The sequence below is a fragment of the Eptatretus burgeri genome, chromosome 11 (assembly GCF_056783735.1).
Source record: "Eptatretus burgeri isolate ZD-2024b chromosome 11, Ebu_testis_v1, whole genome shotgun sequence".
Taxonomy (NCBI): domain Eukaryota; kingdom Metazoa; phylum Chordata; class Myxini; order Myxiniformes; family Myxinidae; genus Eptatretus; species Eptatretus burgeri.
In genome coordinates this window covers 15897300-15924236 of record NC_140971.1, presented here as the reverse complement: position 1 = coordinate 15924236, position 26937 = coordinate 15897300, and the positions used below count along the sequence as shown (strand labels likewise).

General features: G+C 43.3%; 1 protein-coding gene across 1 annotated transcript in view; it reads right to left on the bottom strand.

The window, feature by feature from the left end:
* Positions 1–26937, bottom strand: part of LOC147016561 (beta-2-syntrophin-like) — a 105159-nt gene that overhangs the window by 11333 nt on the left and 66889 nt on the right. The window contains exon 3 of the mRNA XM_085845336.1: positions 12320–12527. Within this exon, the coding sequence (XP_085701462.1) occupies positions 12320–12527 (208 nt within the window). The remainder of the gene's footprint in view (positions 1–12319; positions 12528–26937) is intronic.

The following is a 26937-nucleotide window of genomic DNA, read 5'->3' as shown; positions in this document are numbered from 1 at the left end:
AACTTGGAGGGATGATAGGCTGAGTCAACCCACCTGGTGTTAATTGAGCAGGATGGTGGAGGCTTGAACTCAAGACCCTAAAATCTTAAGCAGGGCACCTTAACTGTTAAGTCAACACCAGTCTTAAAAAAATCTGATAACAGTGCATTCAGTCGTTTGTTCATATTTAGCATAAGGCTGTGGGGTAGCATCATTGGCTGAGGGCATGGTTGTGCCGCTGATACAATGCCCTCTGTAGGTTATGGCAGGTTATAGGTTTTTTTTTTTTACCAGAAGCAGGTTGATGGTGGGCCGTGTGAGCCCTGCAGAAACCTGAGGAAGGGGGGGGGGGAGCAAAGTATGGAAGAGCAGAGGGTGCAAGACCAGAAAGGAGGTGGTAGAAGCCAGAAAGACCACCAACCTGTCTGCGATGGTGAGTGATAGGTCCATCGATTCAGCTTCATCATGGGAAGTTCCTATAATCTTGAAGGCCTTGGTTTCCATGGTGTCAAGCTGAACAAGATGTTTGAATGACTGAAATTCCTCAAGAGGATTGTGAAGAAAGTAGATGGGAGGGGTTCACTAGTTTACATTTTGTATTCCACCGATCGGCCGGATCTACATCCAGACCTTAACCAAAATCGAATCGGCTCGTTCTCGTCACCGACCCAACTCATCCACCGAGTTTTGTCATAACTCGTCCACAACCTTTTGGAATATCGTGCTATCTATCGTGTTTGGCCCCATCTCTCATTTGTGAAGAATCACTTAAAACATTCTAGTCTCTGGATCCGGATCTTCACCAAAATCGAATCAATTCATCCTTGTTTCACACCCAACCTGTCCACCAAATTTCATCCAAATCCGTCGATAACTTTTTGAGATATCCTGCTCACAGACAAACAAACAGGCAGACAAACAGACAGATGGGGTGGGGGGGGCATAATATCTGTCTACCTACTGTGGCAGAGGCAATAATTTGGATATTGAACATACCATTGATATGCTCCTGTGAACAATCATGTAATTTCATTCCCAGTTTTGCAAAATACTCAAGCTGGCATTATGGCCAAGAGGTATGCACACTTGTCATTAAGCTGTCGAGCACAAGTTCGAATCCTGACCCAGCTATAAACTGTCATCCCAGTGTTTTACAGGCAGGGTCATTCAATGTATGTGCTGTCGCTTGGTTGGACAATAAACAGCATCCCGTCTAATGACATTAGTTGGTGCATTTTAAATAGCTGACGGTGTTGCTCGCAAAGAGTAAGTGAGCCATTGCTGGCACCAGGAACAAGTTACAAATTCCTGTCCAAAGCAGCAGAGGTACAGCCCCATCCTCAGCCAGAAGAATAAGAATAAGAATAAGAAGAAGAAGAAGAAGAAGAAGAAGAAGAAGAAGAAGAAGAAGAAGAAGAAGAAGAAGAAGAAGAAGAAGAAGAAGAAGAAGAATAAGAAGAAGAAGGTCCATTTTCTCATTTTATTGATGTGTTTATGAAAAAAACAAAAACAAAAAAACAACCTTGCATTGAAAATTCAATTTCTACATTTTATGGTGATCATCAAATCAAACGCCAATTCACAACAAATTGTTCAAGAAAAGATGTACGTACAGTATATAAATGATGCAGCTGTTGTCAGGGCCGGCGTTACCATAAGGCCAACTAGGCAGCCGCCTCGGGCGCAGACCTCAGAGGGGCACATTACTGACTTTTAAGGGTCACAGTTTTATGGAAATTATTGTTTTAAGAAAACACATAATAAAAGAAAATAACTTAATATTTCATTGTTCATAATAGCGAACGCAGTGAGCTTCATACTTAACGCATGCACATGAGAGAATAGGAAACAACAACAACAACACAATACCACTGACAATTTGGAATCCGTGTCGTTGGCAATGGCCTAGCCCTTTTGCTTCCGGTTGTTGTTAAACACTGTGCGGTGTATAAACACGATTGGGTTTTATTTCTATCTTGTGAATATTACTTAACGCGTGCACATGATAGAAGAGGAAACAACAAAAACAACACAATACCATGGAAATTGTGAATCCGTGTTGTTGGCTATGACCCTTTTGCTTCCGTTTTTTTTTTTTGCTTCCGGTTTTTGTCATGGGGAATGATACATGCCGGGAGATAAAGGCATCGTCGGAGACATCAAACACCCAAATATCAGGCATGGTGTATATTTCCTCCACTGATTTTAATAAAGATATTTCCCGCATCATCAAAAAAATTTTTTAATCGTGATTTACATTATTTGATCGCTGATCCCGAATCCAGGCCAAAGTAACCGAAAATTGCGTATACAGTTGTGAAGAAGTTATAGGTAAAGTCAGAAGCGAATGTAAGAAGAATTCGACGTTCGCTTCAAGTATATTATTTTTAGATGAGATCCTGTTCTAGGCAGTGTAGTTGTTGTTGTGAAGGTAATGTTGAGGTAATATTTATTTTTTCAGATGAGATCCTGTTCTTAGCGGTGTAGTTGTCGTTGTGAAGGTAATGTTGATGTAATATTTATTTTTTCAGATGAGATCCTGTTCTCGGCAGTGCAGTTGTCATTGTGAAGGTAATGTTGAAGTAATATTAATTTTTTTAGATGAGATCCTGTTCAAGGCGGTGTAGTTGTCGTTGTGAAGGTAATGTAGAGGGATAATGTTGAGGTAATATTAATTTTTTTAGATGAGATCCTGTTCTAGGCGGTGTAGTTGTCGTTGTGAAGGTAATGTTGAGGTAATGTTTATTTTTTCAGATGAGATCCTGTTAAAGGCGGTGTAGTTGTTGTTGTGAAGGTAATGTTAAGGTAATATTTATTTTTTCATACAAAAAGATTGTTTAATTTGATATATTTATGAAGCGAATGAAAGAAGAATTCTACGTTCGCTTCTCGGCTTTGCCTATTCCATATCAGTTTATACTTAAAGCGTGCATATGAGAGAATAGGAAACAACAACAACACAATACCCTGGCAATTTGGAATCCGTGTCATTGGCTATGACCCTTTTGCTTCTGGTTTTTTTTGCTTCCGGTTTTTGTCATGGGGAATGATGCATGCTGGGAGATAAAGGCATCGTCGGAGACATGAAAGACCCAAATATCAGAGATAGTGTATATTTCCTCCACTGATTTTAATAAAGATATCTCCCGCATCATCAAAAAATAATTTTTAATCATGATTTACGTTATTTGATCGCTGATCCCGAATCCAGACCGAGTAACCAGAAATTGCGTATACAGTTGTGAACAAGTTGAAGGTAAAGTTAGAAGCGAATGAAAGAAGAATACTACATTCACTTCTAGGATTTATTTTTTTAAGATGTGATCCTGTTCTTGGCGGTGTAGTTGTTGTTGTGAAGGTAATGTTGAGGTAATATTAATTTTTTCAGATGAGATCCTGTTCTAGGCGGTGTAGTTGTTGTTGTGAAGGTAATGTTAAGGTAATATTTATTTTTTTAGATGAGATCCTGTTCTCGGCGGTGTAGTTGTTGTTGTATAGGTAATGTTGAGGTAATATTAATTTTTTTAGATGAGATCCTGTTCTAGGCGGTGGAGTTGTTGTTGTGAAGGTAATGTTGAGGTAATATTTATTTTTTTAGATGAGATTGTGTTCTAGGCGGTGTAGTTGTTGTGAAGATAATGTTGAGGTAATATTAATTTTTTTAGATGAGATCCTGTTCTCGGCGGTGTCGTTGTTGTTGTGAAGGTAATGTTGAGGTAATATTAATTTTTTTAGATGAGATACTGTTCTAGGCGGTGTAGTTGTTATTGTGAAGGTAATGTTGAGGTAATATTAATTTTTTTATATGAGATCCTGTTCTAGGTGGTGTAGTTGTTGTTGTGAAGGTAATGTTGAGGTAATATTAATTTTTTTAGATGAGATCCTGTTCTAGGCAGTGTAGTTGTTGTTGTGAAGGAAATGTTGAGGTAATATTAATTTTTTTGATGAGATCCTGTTCTCGGCGGTGTAGTTGTTGTTGTGAAGATAATGTTGAGGTAATATTAATTTTTTTAGATGAGATCCTGTTCTCGGCGGTGTCGTTGTTGTTGTGAAGGTAATGTTGAGGTAATATTAATTTTTTTAGATGAGATACTGTTCTAGGCGGTGTAGTTGTTGTTGTGAAGGTAATGTTGAGGTAATATTAATTTTTTTATATGAGATCCTGTTCTAGGTGGTGTAGTTGTTGTTGTGAAGGTAATGTTGAGGTAATATTAATTTTTTTAGATGAGATCCTGTTCTAGGTGGTGTAGTTGTTGTTGTGAAGGTAATGTTGAGGTAATATTAATTTTTTTAGATGAGATCCTGTTCTAGGCGGTGTAGTAGTTGTTGTGAAGGAAATGTTGAGGTAATATTAATTTTTTTAGATGAGATCCTGTTCTCGGCGGTGTAGTTGTTGTTGTGAAGGTAATGTTGAGGTAATATTAATTTTTTTAGATGAGATACTGTTCTAGGCGGTGTAGTTGTTGTTGTGAAGGTAATGTTGAGGTAATATTAATTTTTTTATATGAGATCCTGTTCTAGGTGGTGTAGTTGTTGTTGTGAAGGTAATGTTGAGGTAATATTAATTTTTTTAGATGAGATCCTGTTCTAGGTGGTGTAGTTGTTGTTGTGAAGGTAATGTTGAGGTAATATTAATTTTTTTAGATGAGATCCTGTTCTAGGCGGTGTAGTTGTTGTTGTGAAGGAAATGTTGAGGTAATATTAATTTTTTTAGATGAGATCCTGTTCTTGGTGGTGTAGTTGTTGTTGTGAAGGTAATGTTGAGGTAATATGCAGTCGTGTTATCACGGTTATAGAAATGCACAAATAATTAATTTGATCTATAGTATACCCAATCACACCTTTATGACTAAAAAATTAACAACAAAACTAGAGAGTAAATACTCTCGCAGTTTTAAGTCTACCTAATTTTATAATAAAGATATCTCCCGCATCATCAAAAAATAATTTTTAATCGTGATTTACATTATTTGATCGCTGATCCCGAATCCTGGCCGAAGTAACCGGAAATTGCAGAATCGAATGTAAGAAGAATTCTACGCTCGCTTCTCGGCTTTGCCTGTTCCAGATAAGTTCATTGTCAGTTCATAAACAGTTTATTGTTTTCAACACAAACAATACTGTTTATTTGTTTATCTATTCTATTCTTTCATTCTCAGCTTGGTGACAAAATTAGCAAAGGAAAAGGCACGCAAAGTGAGATTTTGATGTGTCTGAAATTGAAACTTTTATGAGACGTTTTAAACTCTGTCTGTTTTTTGTTTGTTTCTCTGTCTGACTGTAAGCAAAATATTGTGGTAAAATAAACTTAGCAGTTTCAAGTTTTGTGGTTTTTATTTTTTTCTTCAGAACATCTGTTTTATCCACCGCCACGTGGCGGAAGGGGGGATATTGTTGTCACCCGGGTCGTCCGTCTGTCTGGGCGTCAACATTTATAGCTGTGAGTGCGATAACTCATAAACTGTTCGCCATATCGACTTGAAATTTGGGTCACACATGTACCACCTGAAAAGGAAGAACCTTATTGATTTTGGGCGTGGTGGGATCCAAGATGGCCGACTGGGGCGGCCATCTTGAAAAAATGTTTTTTCGCCATATCGATTTGAAATTTGGGTCACACATGTACCACCTGAAAAGGAAGAACCCTATTGATTTTGGGTGTGGCCGGATCCAAGATGGCCGACTGGGGCGGCCATCTTGACAGAAATGTTTTTTGTAATAAATGGAAAACCGCTTATCTGATTTCAATTATTTTTGGTTACTACATTCCTCACCCCTGGGGAACTTTTTCGAGATGATGACCAAATGGTGTCTTGTTTCCAATTCACCTCCCTCATCATCTGGAATATGTATGACCTTTTTCATTCAATGGTGGGGGATTCCCCATCTCTGATGGTATATTTAAAAATCGAAGTTGGCAATTTTTTGGGGGGGATGCAAGTAGCTGGCCTTGCTTCGAGCGCAAAATAGTCTGGGGCTGGTCCTGGCTGTTGTTATCTCTGATACTTGCATGCTTGTGTAAAACTGATGGCATCCATCTTTGTGTTGTTCATGAAGTCAACCATCTTTGATTTTGAACCATAAAAGTGACTGCCAACTTTGGCGTCCAAAACTAGACCGAGTGTCGTGAGTCCCTCTTGACATATATAACAATACTGTTATTAAAAATTGTTTTTACCTCCGCCACCGAAGGTAGATGGAGGTTATGTTTTCACCCCTGTCTGCCTCTCTGTCTGTTTGCTTGTCCATTTGTTACTGGCAAAATCGAAGATATTTCAAGTTTATTGGTCAGTCGATTTTGTTATTCTGTCTGTCAATCGCCTACAGGTCACAATTCTAAACTGATCATCATGAAACTTTACCGAGTTGTAGAGGTAGTTTCAACTGAAAAGCCGATTGATTTTAAGATCAAAGGTCAAAGGTCATGTTGAGGTCAAATTTCGAATCCGATTGACTTGAAAGTTGAACAGGATTTGCATATTGCGTCACTGAGTTGGGAAAAAAACTATTTGAGGTCAAAAGGTCAAAAATCAACTCAAGGTCAAACTTCTAAAATCATCAAATTTCATCTGAATAATCATCAATTTTCATCCGATTAACCTGAGCTTTGAGTAAGATTGTCAATTTTAATCTTAATGAAATGGACAATTTCATGTATCCATGGCAACCTTTGGAGAGGAGGGTGGATTTTGCAAGTATCGTGCTCTGCACAACATCTTTTCTTGTTTGTTTGTTACTTGGAAAAAAAAAAAAAATTTTCTTTTGACAAGTATGATGATCGCCTCCGTTTGTTTATCTGGTCACTCACCTTTAATCACCTACAGGTCACAATTTTAAACCGATCTTCATGAAAAAATTATTAAACCAAACTTTATGAAGCTTCAACAAATGGTGTAGTTGGTGGTTGGACAGACTCTTCTTTATTTTTGAGGTCAAAAGATCAAAAGGTCATCACAGGCCAAAGGTCAACAACATTATTAAATTTCTAAAATCCTCAATTTTCATCCGATTGACTTGAAATTTGAAAAGGATTTGCATATGAGGTCATTGAATTCAACCAACTCTTATTTTTGAGGTCAACATTAGCCAAAAGGTCAAGATAGGCCATATTTCTGAAATTGTCAATTTTCATCCGATTGACTTGAAATTTGAAGAGGATTTACACATGAGATTCAACCACCTATTATTTTTGAGGTCAACATAGACCGAAAAAGGTCAACGTAGGCCAAAAGGTCAAAATAGGCCAAATTTCTAAAATTGTCAATTTCCATCCAATTGACTTCATCTTTGAAGAGGATTTACATATCACGTCACTGAATACAACCACCAACTATTTTTGATGTCAACATAGACCAAAAGATAAACATAGGTCAAAGGTCAACATCTTAGGTGCAGTTTCTAAAGTCCTCAATTTTCATCTGATTGACTTGAAATTTGAAAAGCTTTTGCATATCAGGTCAAATAATTGAACCAGCAACTGTTTTTGAGGTTAGCATAGGCCAAAAGGTCAACATGGGCCAGAATTTGTAAAATTGTCAATGTTCATCGGATTGACTTGAAATTTGAACAGGATTTGCATTGGCATAATTTCTAAAATTGAGAGATAGGGACAAAACGAGATATCAATCATGAATATCTCAAAAAGTTGTGGATGAGTTATGACAAAATTAGGTGGATTTGAGTTGGTTTGGTGACAAGAACAAGGCAATTCGATTTTGGTTCAGATCCAGCCTATCAATGGGATACAAAACATAAACTGTTCAGCCTGGCATAGGTAAGCACTCTTCCGAGTGCCGTTCAACTGTTTTTTTTGCATACCTAGTCGAGGCTCGTATGAGAGGTAACACACAACGCACAGCAAGGGGGGCATGAGACAAGAGGGGCGGGAGAGGGAAGGACAAAACAGTGGGGAAGAGAGACATTAGGATCTGTGGAAGGGAGAGGGATGGGGCAGGGAACATGGGGAATACAAGATGGACATTACAGGGACTTTCAGGAAGGAAAGCAGGGAATGTGAAGGAGGTAGGCTTGGGGTGGATTAACGGGGGTACAAAAGATCAAGGATTTGGATGGGGGATGATAAGAGGTGGTGGTGAACAGCTGTTTTGAAGGCCTGGAGGGAAGAATGTGATTGAACAGAGTGAGGGAGTTTATTCCAAAGGTGGGAAAAAGAGGAATGAAAGAGTGAAGGTGAGCAGTGATTCGTGATTTTGATAGTTTTACCAGAAGAGGGTTGTTGGCGGATGTTGAGCACCCTGTGGAAATACGGTGAGGACAAATCGCAGACAGAGCAGGGGGGCGGAGGGGGGGCGAGACTAGAGAAGAGACGGTAGAAGACAGAAAGACTACCGACCTGCCGGCGATGAGAGAGTGAGAGGCCCAAAGACTCAGAGAGGCCCAATACTTCGTTCTGGTTTGCCAAGCATCACTCTGAGTGATTTTTCATTTGTTTGTCTGTTTGTTTGTGAACAGATTGTTTCGAAAAGTTGTGGACGGATTCGGATGAAACTTGGTGGCCAAGTTGTGTAAGGAGCAAGGAAGAATTGATTAGATTTTGGTGAAGATCCGAATTCGGATCTGGATTCGAGAATTTTTGACTAATTCTTCACCATTGAGTCAGGTCAGGTCAGGTATGGGAGCATGTGCCAGAACAGCACGTCGCTGCGTCCACTTTCCGCTGGAACTCCAGGGGCCTCCGTCTGGCCATCCCCCAGGCAGATGCCAGGCCCATCCCCATCTCCTTGAGATGACGCTCAACCTGCTGCAACCACGAGGCACGTGGTCAGCCCATTGGCCTCCTCCACTCACGAGATTCCCTCGCTGAGAGAATATGATGAGCAGGATCAGCGTCAGGAAAACGAGCCACATGTCCATACAGCCGCAACTGATGTTCACGGAATATGCAGGTAACAAATCTCATCCGAGTCTCTCTCAGCAACCGCTCATTGGACACAAAATCCGACCAGCGATAGCCAAGGATTCTCCGAAGAGACCTGGTACCAAAGGAATTAAGTCTCCGTCTCCGATCCTTGGTCAGAGTCCAAGTCTCGCATCCATAGAGCAAGACTGGAAGCACCAAGGACCTGAAGACTCGGACTTTCGTCCTCCCGAACAGGTACCGGCAGCGCCACACCCCATGATCCAGTGATTCCATGACTCCCCAGGCCCGACCCAGATGTCTATTGACCTCTGACTCACAGCCAGCAAAGACATGAATATCACTGCCAAGGAAAGTGAATCTCTCCACGACCTCAACATCCTCACCACAAACAGACACAGACAGGACAGCAGCATCCAAGATGTCATGGAAAGCCTGGATCTTAGTTTTGACCCAAGAAACCCATAATCCCAGCGGCTCCAACTCCTCATTCAGCACCTCGAGGGCCCCCAAAAAGATATCTAAAGTCTCCGCAAAGATGACTGCATCATCTGCAAAATCAAGGTCAGAGATCTTGACATTCCCAAACGATGCACCGCAGCTTGATCTCTCCGACATCCTCCCTAAAATCCAGTCCATACAAGTGCTGAAAAGTGTGGGGGCAAGTACACATCCCTGACGAACTCCAGTAATAACTGGAAATAAGTCAGAGATGGTACCACCACACCACACAGCACTCTCAGTACCAGAGTAGAGTTCAGACATCAGATCGATTAGTTTTGGTGGCACCCCATGAAGACCAAGAATCCTCCAGAGGACATCCCGATTCACTGAATCGAACGCTCTACAGAGATCAACATAGGCTGCAAGCAGCCCCTGCCGAAACTCTCGTCTGCGTTCGGTGAGGACACGAAGGGCAAGGATACGGTGAATCATTGACCTCTTTGGTGTAAAGCCTGACTGCTCTGGATGCTGGTGCTCAAGCAGATGGTGGCGAACGCTATCAAGAATTATCCGAGCAAAGACCTTGCCCGGCACTGAGAGCAGCGTCACCCCTCGGTAGTTGTTGCAGTCTTGGCGATCACCCTTCCCTTTCCAGAGAGGGACAACAAGGCCCCTCTTCCAATCAGTTGGCATGATGCCTGTGTTCCAGGCAGAGCACAAAACTGGATGCAACGACACGAGTGCAACATTTCCACCAGCTTGAGTGGAACATTTCCACCACCGAACTTGAGAAGTTCGGCATGGATGCCACAGATCCCTGGAGCTTTACCCCGTTTCAACCGGTTCACGGCAGCCCGTGTTTCCACAAGCGAAGGTGGACCACAGTTGATTCGAGGGTCAGCAACAGGGATTGTAACACCCTTGACGTCCAACTCGACAGCTGGGGGATAAGCCTGGTACAACCGCTCAAAGTAACCGGCCCAGCGGGCCTTCACTTCAGACTCCTCTGTCAAGAGCCTACCACTCTCTGCTCTAACTGCAGTGCTCCGAGGGATGGGCTTGGATGAACGTAATGCGCGAATTCCCCTGTAAGCGGGACAAGAATCACCTGTCCACAGGTGATGCTCTGCCCCCTCACAGATTCCTCGCACATAGGCCTCCTTGTCCACCCTCAGTGCACGTACAGTTTTTCGCCTCAGCTCCCTGAACAGCTCAGCTCTGCCATTCAGCCTGGCGTTGCGACTCTGGTCAATGGTATCCAGTGTCCCTTGAGAGACAAAATTCTTCATTGCCCTGCGGTGACTTCCAAGGCATCCACCGGCAACATCAAGGACGGTGGTCTTGAAAGCACTCCACAACTCTTCAGGACCTCCCCAAAGCACCCAGACCCCCCAAGTGTCTACTCATCCTGTTCACAAACTCCTCAGCTACTCTCTCATCGCTGAGCTTGCCAACATCCAGCCGAGGCTGGGATGGTACCATTCTCCAGGATTTAAGGTGCAGCTTTTGAGTTGCTACAACAAGCCGGTGGTCAGTATTGAGGAACTGAGCACTCCAGTAGACCCTGCAGTTCTGGATCATCCTCCAACGACCATCAACGAGGACATGGTCAATCTCCTTTGCCACACCACCAGTTTTGGAATACCAAGTCCAGCGATGAGCTTGTGGGTGCTGAAACCATGAACCAGCCACACTAAAGGTCCATGACTTCTTGCAAAGTCAAGGAACTTAGTGCTATTCTGGTTCTTATTTCCTGACCCATGGGGACCAACACATATCTCATCACCATCCCTATCAGTTCCAGTCGATGCATTGAAATCCCCGAAGACTAGAAGTGTATCTCGTCTGGGGCACTGATCAACCACAGACTTGAGCGTGGCGTGTAATGCATCCTTCATGGTGAGATCACTCGCCTCAGTTGGAGCATAAACAGAGACCAGGGAAATGACACCTAAGGAGTGACGAATCCTTTGTCTCATAATACGCTTGTTGACCGGTGTTACCTCAATTATCATTGGGGTCAGCTTATTGGACACAGCTGCAGCAACTCCTTGGGTATGGTAACCATCAGAGCGACCAGACCAATAGTAAGTGTAACCACCCACCACGATCTCGCCGCAATCCGGTCTCCAAAACTCAGAGAGAGCTGCAATCCCGATGTCCAAACGCTTGAGCTCAGATGATAACAGAGACAGGTGATCATCCTCTCTTAGGGATAGGACATTCCAGGCACCCACCCGAAGGGACCGCCTCAGTTTAACCAAAGGAGACCGCCGTCTGGTGGACGACACCTCAGCACCACTCCGACACACTCTCACGCAATCTGATCCAGGGATGTTACCCCGTGGTTTCCCTCCTATCATCAAAGATTGGGGGTCCTGAAAGCTTTGCCCCAATCCCGTCATCCGGTGAGCTGCCCTGCAAAGGGAAGCTGCACAGGAGGTACTCCCACGGAGTGGGTTTTCAGATTTTTTTGTGTTTTTGTGTTTTGCGGAATGAAGGGTTTTACGGTGGCCGGAGTGCAAATCCTGCCACCAACCTCCTCGTAAAAAAAAGTTGTTAGATACTGTTGTGCTAAATCATAAATAACTTCTGTACCAAAAGCTTTATTTGCGAATGTTGTTCTAATAAAGTGCTACATTCTTTAAAACCCTTATTTTTTTGAAGGTGATCCACTCCATTTATTTATGTGTTTGTAAGGGTATAAAGGAAGATACAAAGTATTGCAAGCAGGTCATACATAGTTCATAAAAAACCATGCATGCAAACAGAGGTCCATCCAAACAAGTCATGAACCTGAATTGTAACTTGAAGTTAAAGTTGATGAGCAAACAAAGTTGTCTCCACTTCCATTTGGAAATATTTTTCAACTCGCATACAATTCTTAAGTGCAAGTCTTTATCGAGGTAAATATTTAAAAACCGTTATGAGAATGGACATTTCAGCGCATTATTTAATCTTTTGGAAACCAAATGGTAATACCAACAAACATGAACACCACACATGCCGCCACTTTACCTGCTCTGCCGACCACGTGAGGTGGGCTAAAGGGCGGCCTGAAAATGCCAAACTTCCTGCACAGGTGGCATTGGCCTCATGCAGTGCCACAGCTGTTAGAGTGGCAGCCGTTGAACGCAGGGCATTGAACCAGCTGCTCGCTGTCACTGTGTCTCTGGCCCGCAGCAACAAGCAGTGTTTCGCAGAAGGTGAGTGCAACTCGATTAGCCTGAGTGCAGAAACAAGGGAAATAAAGGAATTTATTGTCACAAATTCAGGTTCTTTAGAGAGGCTTGTGTTGATCATGGGAAATTGAATAACATTGAATTGGAGAGAGGATAAAGACTTTTCCTCCAACACACCAACAATGCAGAAAGCAATACAGGAATTGAATACCACTTTTTAAATGGAATTTCCCAACATGGTGATGAGACTTAACTGGAATTAGTATAAAGTATATTTCTCCAAACTGCTGTGCGCAAGTTCAGACACTGTTACTCAAAAGTATCCTTGAAATGCTGGTTCAGTTTGCACACAACTGCACCTGCCTGAATTCTGTTAAAAAGTTTGGTCACAATTCTCAATCCTCCTTAATAGTACTCACGCTTGCATGGTTTGGGTTTCTGGAGTTGTTGGTAGATACAAAACTGGATCAACAACTGGCTTTGGGATAGGAAGCAAAGAGTGATTGGTGTTGGAAAGGATTGGCAGACTGGGAAGTTGGAAGTAGTGCAGAACCTCAGGGATCAGTATTCATGTATGTAACTTATAGAGATGCAAGGAAATACAAGGAAGCCATCAAGCCAATCATGCCCACGCATTTCTGCCAATGTCGATGTACCCCTCTATCCCCAATGCTTTCAATTGGCACAACATTTTCAGGGAAATTATTCCATCCATTTCGTACTCTCTGAATGAAAGACACCTGTCTTAAAGTCATTATAACTCTCCTCTTCTTCACCCTAAAGCTATGGCCACTTGTGCTATCACTGTTTATACTACTGAAAAGCGTTTCCGCACCTCTCTTGTCTATACCCTTCATAATCTTAAACACCTCGATCAGATCCCCTCAGAATTGCCTTTTGGAATGTATAAAGCTCTGTCTCCTTCAGCCACTCTTCAAAGCTGAGGAAAGAAAAGCTGTCATCTGGAAGTCCAACAAGAGGGCATGGGTGACAATGGATACTTTTCAACATCAGTATGGTTGAAGTTTTTGTCCCGATGTGAAGTGTTACTGCGAGGTAAACAATCTTAAACCTAAAGTGGTGTTGTCCGTGGACAATGCTCCAGGCCACCCAGACAACCTTGAAAGCCTCTGGACTTCACTACCTGTTGAGGTGGTGTTTCTTCCTCCCACACGACTTCCCTTTTGCAACTGATGGACGAGTGGTCTATAATTAATTTTAAGGTATACTACCTGTGACGGACCTTCAGGCACCTTGTGGGGGCAACAGATAATCCCAATGAGCAGTCAGTTAGGGACTTCTGGAGGTCGTTCAACATTATGAAGGCCATTGGAAACGTCGGCGTGGCCTGGGAGGAGGTCTCCAACACCTGCATGAACAATATGTGGCAGAAAGTATGGCTGGAGGCATGCAACGACTTTGTGGAATTCGAGGTGGTGAAGCAATCCATCACCAGCAACATCGTCCAGCTAGACAACCTAGTTGGACTGGACAAAGTGGACGTCGATGATGTGGATGAGCTTCTGCAATCACATTGGAACAGCCTAACAAACGAGGAACTGCTGTAGCTGGAAGAACAGCATGCTACAGAAGATGCCAAGGACATCGGTGCAGATGAGGCTCAACCTCAGCGAAAACTCACCACAGCTGTTTTGACTGAGGGCTTCATTAAGCTGAACGAGGTCATTAACGTCTTCTCTGAAAATGATCCGGATTGAAACCGTGGCACCAAAGTCATCAGAGATTTGTCCGACGCAGTTTCCTGCTACAGAGAAATGCTCCGGGAGAAGAATCTCCAGGCAAGACAGCCAACGCCGGATGCCAACTTCAAGAAAGGATCTACAGTTTTGCAGGAGGATGAAGCCACAGCCTGGCCCATCTTCCTAACAGTAGCTCTTCCCACCTTGTCATAAACATAACCCAAGCTCCGACAAAATTCACTGGTGAGTTTTAATACGGCATGCGTATAACTTACTGATGTTATTATACATTGGTATTAAATTATTATTTTTATGTATGAAGAAATGACACTGTCGGGAACGCATCTCCATATGTATGTACCATGTTATAATGACCCCGCAGAAAGCTTATATAGTTAGCACTCACACTTCTGGGAATGCATCCTAAGCGTTAAACGAGGAAAGTATGCCTACACTGTATGTATATACTAGAGTGAAGTATTAAAAGCAGGAATCAAATTATGCATTAAGTAAGCTATTTTAATACAGTATTTAGTCTCCCAGAATTAAAGTAATAATTTTCCTTGAATCCCAGTGACAACAGAAGAGATTTGGCAGTACATATGCATTTTAATGGTTTTTCTCAATGTTCACGATGATCGTTCAAAGGCTTTGCTTGTTCAAAGCCAAATGGCCCTTTGTGCTATGATTTTGTTCACAGCAACTGCTTATGTTTTTGCAATCAAATTAAACTCTTGGTGAAGCACTTGCCAAAATAACAAAACAAAAAAAAACACCATAAAGATTATGAAATGTACCGGAGCCAAGCAATTAAAATTCGCAGCTCAGGTCAAACCACAAAAATTCCCTCCTCCAGTGATGTGGACAAAAGGAATTAAACTCCTCAGGGGAGAATTTAAAAAGTGTACCTTTGAACGAGGAATTTGGATTTAAAGTAGAAAACAAGCTTCAAAACATGACCAACAACTATCAAGGATAAAGCAGATAACAGCTGAATCATGAATAAAGGTGTGAAAACGTTGGTTTATAAGAGAAACAACAATAAACACAATAATATTAAAAACTCAAAATGCCATAATAAAAACACTCACAACTCGAAGGGCAATTGGTAGAGCACATACCTCTCCCACGTAATGCCTGATCAAGTAGAACATATCTGGCCCAATACATTTTTGAAATATTATGCTACATATCATTTTTAGTCCTATCTCTCAATGGTGAAGAATCACTTTAAAAATAAAAAAAATTCTCATATCCGGATCAGGATTCAGATCTTCACCAATGTAGAAATAATTTGTCCTTGTCACACACGCAACCTATACACCAAGTTTCATCCGAATACGTCTACAACTTTTTGAGATATCGTGCTATATATCGTTTTAGGCCCTATCTCTCAATGGTGAAGAATCACTTTAAAAATTCTGGTATCCGGATCCAGATCCGGATCCAGATCCAGAGCTTCACCAAAGTCGAATCATGTCGGCCTTGTCACACACCCAACTTCATCCAAATCCTTCCACAACTTTTTTAGATGTCCTGCACACAGACAGACAGACAGACAAGCATACAAACAAACAAGAAGAAGATGTCGTGCAGAGCACAATACTTGCAGATTCCATAAAACAAATTTGACCTGAAAAATAATTGGCTGGTTGAATTCAGTGAGCTCATATGCAAATCCTTTTCAAATTTCAAGTCAATCGGATGAAAATTGTGGAATTTAGAAATCTCACCTAAGTTCTGGCCTGTGGTGACCTGTCTCTCTCGCTCTCTCGCTCTCTCGCTCTCTCGCTCTTCCAAACTTTTTCAGGCCTTCATGCCTTCCAGGGTGTAAAAACTTTTTGCAAACATAAAATAATTCACTAAATCTGGATATATAACAGTTAGAAAGTTTGTATCGTTTCTGCACCATGTTGTAATCGGTAATTCATCCAGGTCTGTGTTGCCTATAAACCTGTATTTCGTTGTAACATCACTCCCTAGGACAAAGTGTCCAACATGTAGATATATCCAAGCTTCGGGACAAGCTTTGACCCCAATTATTTGGCTATGAAAGTACATAAAGCACAATAACTCAACTGATCATGAATGGAAGTTCCTTTCTTTCTTTCTTTATGTACTCCAATATGGTGGCGGCACACAAATTGCTGAAATCACTAAACAACCTCCATTGGTGAATTAGGCATTGTCAAACTATTGTTTCAGTGGAAAATAAAGAGTTTGGTTCCAATCCTCTATTGCCCACATATGTACAGAAAGGAACTACATATTTGAGGGGTTAGGTTTCAGAAGATCTCGCTAAATTAAAAACACGCAAATATGATACCTGTTTATAGATATACTACAATAAAAAGGTTTAAGTACCAAACCACTCAACAAATTCTCAACATTATTGATTCGAAACGATGTATTAATGCATCTGCAGACGTAACAGGTTACACTTCTGGTCACATCGAGCACGGGAATACAAAATTGAATTGGAGGGTATGAAGGGTAGTGGTGTGGGCTTAGTAAACGTGTGTGCCTTGACACATGCACATATGGGCCATTGCTGTAAAATGCTTACATACTGTGAGCTTCCATAGCCTGGGAGAGATGGAAGAAAGATGAAGGAAGGAAGGAGGGAATGAGGGTGTGGTGAGAGATTGTTACCTGCGGGGTGGTGGCGGGGCTTATCAGAGCTGTCGAAACAAAGTGGTAAGTGTGTCGTGGAAAGTCGTACATCATTCACATGTGAATCATCCACAGCATTAGTGAATGGTTAATAAGAAAAAGTACATACAAGTCGTTGATGAGTGAATTCGGCTTTATAGAGGCCACCGAGTCGGCCATTTAAATCCACCTAGCATTTGTGAGGGACTACTGAATACGTTATTTTTCAATCTAAATGGACAAAAATGCATTATAATATCTAAGCCTTTTTGCAGCCATTTTATTATAGTATCGCCTCTTACGACACACAGGGACATGGTATACCTATTCTAACCGGGGCGAACACCGGGACCAGTACACTGGTACTCATTTTGCTGACCTCGGAAGGATGACGGGCTGAGTCAACCTCCTGGTGTATTTTAATTCAGCGGCCAACGGGGCTTGAGCTCAGGACCCTAGGATCCAAAGACAGCCACCCTAACCACTAAACCAACACCAGGCTCATTATAGTATCTAAGAAGTGGGTAATTAAATAATGTTGACAAATTTTGGGATTAAAAGGAAGACTGTGCTTGATTTTGATGTGCACAGTATCTTTGTCTTTTATTACATTTTTATTTTTATTTTTTACTGTTGCTTTGCCAAGTTCCTCAGGTGGATCGAGGTGCCGGAGCGGCGTTCTTGTAGTACTACGCCCCAGTTTAAAATAAACCAAAAAATGTTTCTGCCTTCGGGCATCATCAGCAAGACAAAATCAATTTGAGATGCGGAGCTTACAGGGAAACCGGTATACACCAACAACATGAATCAAAGTCAAACATGTGATTAAGTGATGTCATTTACATGAAATTGGATTGAACAGAGACCTTGCCACATCACTGATCCAACATACATTTCCAATTTGGTGTCATTTACATCAAATTGGAAATGTATGAATCTGATTGCATTGTATGAATCTAAGTCTCAACTTGCTCAGGATTTGTAAGTAGGTGCAGAAATTTATACATTTTGGAACATTCATAATTATGACAAGCAGCTTACTTTCTCAATATGGAGGGATAACTTGACTGAGGGCAACTTTATGCCACTCTATAAGGCATTCAAACAAGTGTGGTGCCAATTCTTACTTGAGCCAGACAACATCTTCTTGATAATATCAAGGCTGAGCTCTCCAACCAATCTCCTTCCTCAAAGTCCTAGTGATACACTGTTGAGTCTGTATATGGTGTGTACTCCCCTCCAAACCCTCTCTCACATCAAACGGCATCACCAAAGACCGCTTTAGACAAGGCAGAATGTTTCAACACAGTATTTGCCTTCAAATCACTTGTACGCAACTCGTCCCTCCCTTAAGGCCCTGTCACACCTTGACGTTTTAGCCAGCGTATGGCAACGTATCAAAATGTATGAAAACGCTGGCGTACGCTGAACAATTGATGTTTTAAAAAAGTTTTGGGCGTATTCATAACGGGTTGGACGTGTGCATAACGTATTAGTAACGTACACAGAACATTTCGATAACTTATAGATAACTTATACCAACGAATGCTGAGCGTGTTGTCAGCGTTCACAACGTATGCCCAACGATAGTCTAACGCAGGGGTCGGGAACGTGTGGCTCGCGAGCCAGGTGTGGCTCTTTTGATGATTGCATCTGGCTCGCAGATAAAATTGGAGTTTGAAACTTTGAAAGCCCAATATTTCTCGCGGAAGCTTTACCTATAGTTTGAATGGTGTCATGCTTCATTCACGTGCAGGGCTGAACTTGCCAGAAGGAGAGAAGAAAAAACGCCTCCGAATTGGCTGAAGCGGTTTTTGTTTCGTCCAGTCATGCGGCCGAGGTGACTCGTGATTTCGGTTCCTCCGATGACGTGCCGCCGCCGACACGCGTAGCGGAATTCATCTCGACCAATCACGCACCACCGCTGAGGTGACAGCATCCCAGAGTCGGCCGGCCGCGCCGCACCTCTCGAGTATATAAGCCCGTGCGCAGGCCAGCCAGACTCACTATTTGCCAAGCCTCAGTTGGGTCAACATCTCTCTCTCTCTCTCTCTCTCTCTCTCTCTCTCTCTCTCTCTCTCTCTCTCTCTCTCTCTCTCTCTCTCTCTCTCTCTCTCTCTCTCTCTCTCTCTCTCTCTCTCTCTCTCTCTCTCTCTCTCTCTCTCTCTCTCTCTCTCTCTCTCTCTCTCTCTCTCACTTGCTCAAAGCTAACCCTTCGACGAAGAAAATGGCGAAAAGAAAAAAAGATGAGGAGTATCGTACATTTCAGGACGAATGGGCTGAAGAATTCGCCTTTGTGGAGAGAGCAGGTTCTGTGGTGTGTCTAATTTGCAATGACAAAATTGCATCGATGAAACGGTCGAATATAAAGCGGCACTTTGACACGCGCCATGCGACCTTTGCATCAAAATACCCTGTGGGAGACGGCAGAAAGAAAGCGTGCCAAGAGCTACTGAGCAGGGTGCAAGCCAGCCAGCAGCAACTCCGCGTATGGACCCGGCAAGGTGACTATAATTCCGCCAGCTTTGCTGGATCTTTAGCAATAGTGAGGAACGGAAAACCATTCACAGATGGCGAGGATGCTAAAACGTTCATGCTGGATGTTGCCAATGAACTTTTTGATGATCTTCCGAACAAAGACAAGATAATCAAACGGATACAAGACATGCCTCTATCGGCAAGAGCTGTTCATGATCGTACCATCATGATGGCAAACCAAGTGGAGGAAACGCAAGTGAAGGACATAAATACAGCGCCGTTCTTTTCCCTGGCTTTGGATGAGTCAACAGACGAAAGCCATTTGTTGCAGTTCAGTGTGATTGCAAGATATGCTGCTGGTGATACACTGCGCGAAGAAAGTCTTGCTGTTCTGCCAATAAAAGGGTCCACAAGAGGTGAGTATTTATTCAAGTCTTTCATGGAGTTCGCTCAAGAAAAAAAAATCTACCTCTGGATAAACTTATCTCAGTGTGTACTGATGGTGCTCCGTGTATGGTGGGGAAAAACAAAGGATTTGTGGCGCTTCTCCGTGAACATGAAAATAGACCCATCCTAAGTTTCCATTGTATTCTACACCAGGAGGCACTTTGTGCTCAGATGTGTGATGGGCAGCTTGGCGAAGTGATGTTGCTGGTCATTCGTGTGATCAACTTTATTGTTGCCCGAGCCTTAAATGGTCGCCAGTTTAGAACACTGCTGGATGAAGTTGGAAATAACTATCACGGTCTGCTTTTGCACAGCAATGTGCGTTGGTTGTCAAGAGGGAAGGTGCTTAGCCGTTTCGCGGCTTGCCTGAACGAAATCCGGAATTTCCTTGAAATGAAAGGGATTGAGCATCCTGAGCTAGCCGAAACTGAGTGGCTCCTCAAGTTTTACTATCTCGTGGATATGACTGAACATCTGAACCAGCTCAACGTGAAAATGCAAGGCATTGGAAATACAGTGTTATCCCTTCAACAAGCCGTGTTTGCTTTTGAAAACAAGCTGGAGCTCTTTATCATGGATCTTGAAACAGGTCGTTTACTACATTTTGAAAAACTGAGACAATTTAAAGATGCATGCACAGCAAGTGAGCCCACTCAAAACTTTGATCTCCACCAGTTAGCTGGCTCCACATCGTCTCCTCCAGTCATTCAAAGCACGCTTTGGAGAATTTCGTGAGCACACTCGTCTTTTTAAGTTCATAACCCATCCAAACGAGTGTTCACTGAACACAGCCGACCTGAGTTACATTCCTGGTGTCTCCGTCAGAGATTTTGAAGCAGAAGTGGCTGACCTGAAGGCCTCAGACATGTGGGTGAATAAGTTCAAGTCACTGAATGAAGATTTGGAAAGAATCGCACGACAGAAAGCGGAGTTGGCGAGCAAGCGCATGTTATGTGGACAGAAATGAAAAAACTTCAACCCGAAGACCAGCTGATTATCAAAACTTGGAACGCGCTTCCTGTCACATACCACACACTGCAGCGTGTGAGTATTGCTGTCTTGACCTTGTTTGGATCTACGTATGCATGTGAGCAGTCATTCTCGCATCTTAAAAACATCAAGTCCAACCTACGATCACGTCTAACGGATGAAAGCCTCAACGCTTGCATGAAGCTTAACCTCACCAAGTACCAACCAGACAACAAAGCCATCAGCAAATCCATACAGCACCAGAAGTCCCATTAATGGTGAGTATTATAACAACATTATTTAAAATAATAAATTCAGAGGCTTATTATACTCACATTTAGTTGAATTCAGTCTTAAAATATATTATATGGCTCTCACTGAAATAGATTTCTAAATATTTTGCTTTCATGGCTCTCTGAGTCAAAAAGGTTCCCGACCCCTGGTCTAACGTATGCATAGCGCGCGGCAGCGTATCGCCGACGATCACGTGGCGTAGCCTATTAAAAGGCTGCTGCTCGATGATTCAAATCATAACCGCACTAGAAATCTAACTGTCACACCTTGACGTTTTTACCAGCATATGCCGACGTATGAAAAATTTGTCAAAAACGCTGGCACACTTCGAATACGTTATGGATAAGTTTTTGTATACGTTAAGAGCACGCTGAAGCACGCTGGCATACGTCGAAGTACGCCGAGTACGTCGAAAAATTTTCAGCATGTTGAAAATTTTTCAACGTATGCCAGCATATGACTCACACGTTCCGCATACGCTGGCCATAAGTTGTAGGCACGTTATGCGATCGTTGACACACGTCGACACACGTTACTGGTAAGTTACTCATAAGTCGAAACACGTCGAGGTAATGTTTGTTTGTTTGTTATTTTTTTTTTTCTTCGGCATGACCAGTGATGTTGACACTTCGATTTCTAGTGCGGTTATGATTTAAATCGTTGAGCGGCAGCCTATTAATTATATTATATTATAACCGCACTCGAAATCGAAGTGTCAACATCACCGTCATGCCGAAGAAAAAAAAAAACAAAAAAAAAACACATGGAGTCTGGAACACTGACGGGTTCCTCCTGTGAAGCCCATATTTATATACCAATTCCCCTAAACGCTGCCAATACGCCATTATACAGAAGCTGTAAGTTACAAACACGTTCAGTAAGTTCTGTGGTCGTCCGGAAGACGTCAAATACGTCTACATACGTCAATATGCGTTGGAGATACGTCACACAGGTTCAAAGCACGTTACTCATAGGTTAGAAATAAGGTTCGGGTATGCTAAACATTACCTCGATGTGTTTCGACTTATGAGTAACTTACCAGTAACGTGTGTCGATGTGTGTCAACGATTGCATAACGTGCCTACAACTTATGGCCAGCGTATGCGGAACGTGTGAGTCATACGCTGGCATACGTCAAAAAATTTTTGAGCATGTTAAAATTTGTCGACGAGCTCGGCGTACTACTACGTATGCCAGCGTGCTTCAGCATGCTCTTAACGTATACAAAACTTACCCATAACGTATTCGACGTGTGCCAGCGTTTTAGACAAATTTTTCATGCGTTGACATACGCTGGCTAAATCGTCAAATCGCCTTTACTCACGTTACCCCATTTTGCCCACTGCCTTATCAGCTCTGTTTTTCACAACAGAGAAGGGAGAAAAAGTTCTGTACAGCCTTCACTCTTCATTGGTAATAGGCCCAGATGACATCAGTTCCCACACCCTCAAATCCTACTCCACTGCTCTTCCTTCTCCTTTGTCTGCTCTCTACGTACAAACTGTCCTTCTCCTTTGTCTGCTCTCTATGTACAAACTGTCCTTCTCCTCTGGCCACCTCCCGTCTGCCTCAAAGTTGGCAAACATCATTCTCATTTTACAGAAAGTGTACAAAAACAATCCAGCTTGTTCCTCTGCTTGTCTCGCCTTCATACCTATATTTCCGACTTCCTTCATGCAGTACACAAATATCAGACATGGAAAAGTATAGTCTTGAAAAATCCGATGTCACAAAACTATACACCCATATATTATCTTTTGAAACACACCAAGTGCATCCTTGTAAAAATGATCTTAAAGCACATATTATGCTTCTTGTTAGGTGAATTGCGAGTAAATTAAATAAGGTCAATTTGATGACCATAAGGGTTTACAAACATACATACATGGGGAGTATGCGCCACAGCATGTCTCTGTGTCCACTTTCTGCCACCACTCCAGGGGCCTCCGTCTGGCCATCCCTTAGGCAGATGCCTGGCCCATTCCCATCTCTTAGAGTGAGGATATTCCAGGCACCCACCCAAAGGAACCACCTCAGGTTAACTCGAGGAGACTGCCATCGAGTGGATGACACCTAAGCACCCACGCCCCCACCCACACACAGACAGACACCACTTTGGTGTGTTTTGCAGAGTGAAGTTTTTATGGTGGCCAGAGTGCAAATCATGCAATCAACCTGCCAGGAAAGGTTACCCACTGCAGGAGGACATCTGCAGACACAGTTGGGCACTAGATATGGATGGCTGTTGGCTCACAAGGAGCTCCTCCGCTCTTTAACAGGTTTTGTTTTTAGTCCTGCTGGGTGTCCATATCCATAAACCCTCCTCCCCAGGAGGACATGATGGGGGGAGCCAACCATGAACAAGTTAGTACAGGTTTTACATGATACCTGCAGCAAGTCACAGATCTGATCTGGTCTGACCTGACAATCTGGGTTTGGTGCCACCATATCAGCCAGGCTGCTCTGTTCTTTTCTAGCACAGCACAGTGCAGAGCTCCCATCCTCAAGCAATCCCCCAACCCAAGCCTCGAGTAGCCAGATTACAGGCATACGCCACTACGCCCAGCATTAAAGGTCCCATGACACCCAAAACTTTCTGGTTATTTATATTGTTGCGAATTTGCGCCCGCCGGCGTGCGAGCGGCTACATAACTCGAATCGCGGCACGTCGCCCACTAGACGGACAATTCTGTCGTGACCCTCTCGGACTAACGCCGGGAGCTAGTCACGGGTGGGCCTTTCGACCTCACCACGATCGTGCCAATCAGCCCCCCGCGTGGGATAGGGTTGTTCGCCAAACTCGACCTACCTAATTACCCACGCAGAGGGTAGACCGGGCGATCGCACCTCTCCGCAGGTCGACTCCGGACACGGGCCACTTAAGCAACCCGTTCCGTACTATCGGGATATTCGAGCGGTGTTATCGTCGGCCTCGATGGTTCCGATTAATTATCGGGCGTATTAAATCCACTACCAACCCTTTACGTGAAGCAAGATGGAGATTCAATTAAAGAAAAGACGAAGCGAAACGGGAAAAACAGTTCAACATCATGCACATTTATTACGCGACACACGGAGAGCACACATATACAATTACAACAATTATGCACCAAAAGCAGATGTAACAAAAGAAACACAACAATGCAGATCTACTCCCGACTACGCGAGCACACGGCAACACTTACACAGTTTTACTTTACATATGGCGCCGACAACACATTTACTCAAAAGCAAAAGAAAAGGGCCACCCTCAAAGACAAGGGGGCAGACGGGGCCTGTGGGCCGTGACACCGGGTGGATCCTATCCGTGTCTTTGTGATGAGCCGCAAATGTGGCGGTGCGGCGGCGCCCCGACTCCGCGCTCCTTCGAGAGTTTCGTTGGCACTGCTTGGAGTGGGGTGGGAACGGGGCCCCCTTTTCGCACTATCTCAGCGTGTGGGGGGGGAGGGGGGAATTGTTGATGCTCTGGGGAAAGAGGATAGCTGGCTTGCTTGGGTCCCGCGACGAGCGACTCCACTGCGAGCTCGTCGCCGACCGCCGTCTTCCTTGCCTCGGACCCGAACCCTTCGGTCTCCTCTCCAATTAAATTCTCCTCAGCCGACTGCAGCAAATCACCTCGACCGCGCTCCAGGCTTCCTCTCTCTACAGCTCCCCGACAGACTCCGAACCCCGACAGACTGCGAGCTCCGACAGACTTCTCCTCTCCAGACCCGACTTGACTCTTCTCAAACTCGCCTTTACTCTTCTCCAACTGACTCGACTGAGCCCGACTCGACCCTGTGCTCGGCACTTTATAGGCCGGCAGGAGAACCCATATGCAAATTTCTGGATCAGAATGAGCTCGGGGGTGGAGCCACGCTCGCCCATTGGACGGAGAAAAAGGGGCGTAAGTCTCCCCTGATCCTCGAATTTGCATATATCGATTCTACACCGACGCGCCTGGAGGCGGGGCCAAACCGCCCCGCGCTTGCTGATTGGACGGATCAGAAGTGGGCGTGTATCATTCCTGATCCGAATTCTCCTCGGAAAGGCCGCACTTTGCACTCGGGGTTTGGCACGCGTCCTGTTCGAGGCCTGGACAGCCTGACGCTCGGCACCCACAAACGGTGCGGGAATGGCCGCAGAAGGAGAGGCGAAGGTGGTGGAGGGTTTAAAGTGGTGGTCCATGGCCATGGTGACGTTTGGAATGGCGGTGATGCGATGTTTGCGGGAGCGAGTTGTGAAGGTAAAGGTCGTGGCTGTTGGCGTTGTTGTTGTTGTGAAGCGGCATTGTGGTTGTTGGTTGTTGTGTGATGGCGGTTGAGACGTGGTTGGTTCAAAATAAAGATAGAACAGAAAAACGACTATCTCAAAGGGTCGCAGCCCGAATGAATCACATTTATTCCCTCTAAACAACGGGTTTGGGCTACCTACACATGTACTTACAGAGATATCTCACCTACGGGACCTGAATGGTGGTTTGCGAATTTCCTCAACCGCAACAATATATTAACTTGACCTTCCTAGTGAAGAAATCACCCGTTTTTTTTTTTTTAATAAAAAATGGGATAACTAGACCAATATTTCGATCATCTCTGCTGCTTTTCACAACTTGCTATGCCCCGCCCCTTAAAAAAGTTGACTTCAGCGAACCGCAGCGTTGACGTCACATGCAGAAACTCGCACAGAGTGGATTGACTCGAGATCTCTAGAGTCTAGACGAGTCCAATAAATCCGTCGTCCGTCCGACTAGGCCGATAAATCTGACGTGCTGTAGCTTTCTTTTATTATTCTCTTTTCTTCATTGTTTTCTACTGGTGCTACATGACGACAGTAGGAATAAAATAAATAAAAATGCAACAGAACGTCAGATTTATCGGACTACTCAAGACAATTGTGTCGCAAGGTGTGTTCTGCACATAAGTTTTCATCATATCCGGACAGCGAGATTGCTTCGTTTTATGCGCGGAGAGATACGGCCGATGACATGGGCTGGCCTTGCTTGCGATTCATTCGCCGCGGAGAAACATGTCCGCTGCGCTGTGCTGTTCACGTCACCTCACTAAAATATTTCTGATATCGAGCAGTATGCAAGTCGAATTTACATTATTGAATTACAAATAGGATTTAGTCTCACCAGTTGTTATTGCCAAGTCTTCCTTCGATGGCCTCCCGATCATCATGAACGCCGGGAATTTCATCGCCAGTTTCCTCTGCTTGTCCTGCTTCGGGCTCAAACTGCTAAGGCCGTATTTCATTTCCAGCCGCCTGAACTTCACCTCCCGCGACTATGTTATCCGACAATTCTCCATGTGATTCAGCCCAAAATCCTTCATTTCTCTCACACTCACTGTCGCTACCAGACAAATGAAAGTCCGTGTCATCCATTATTCAAAACCAAATGTTCAATTTTTTTAAAGCAGAAATGAACGAAGCGATTGAGTCGACCAATCGAATGTGGAAACGCACAGAAAGCCAATAGAATCACATAGACCACCAACCTGAGTAATTTACGTGCAGCCTTTGTAATCCGGTATGTGACATCATGTGGGTTACGCCCCTTTCAGTAGAATTTTTAGGGGCGTTCCCGAAGAGGTTTGTTTTTTTAATTTTACATTTTACAGAATGAGTATTGTGAAAAAATTGTCAGATCTGAAATCACGATGAAAAACTCCTATAGGACATATATATATATATATATATATATATATATATATATATATATATATATATATATATATATTTTTTTTTTTTTCAGTACTTTTGGGTGTCATGGGATCTTTAAGGGGTTGAAATGGCAAAAATACATCTACATTTTACAGATTGGGCTATATATGTCCTGTTATGTCATGTATCATCTTTTTACCTTTTTGAAATTTGCTCCGTTAGCAATAAATACTGTATATTGTGGTGACAAAAAGACTGAAAGTTCTTA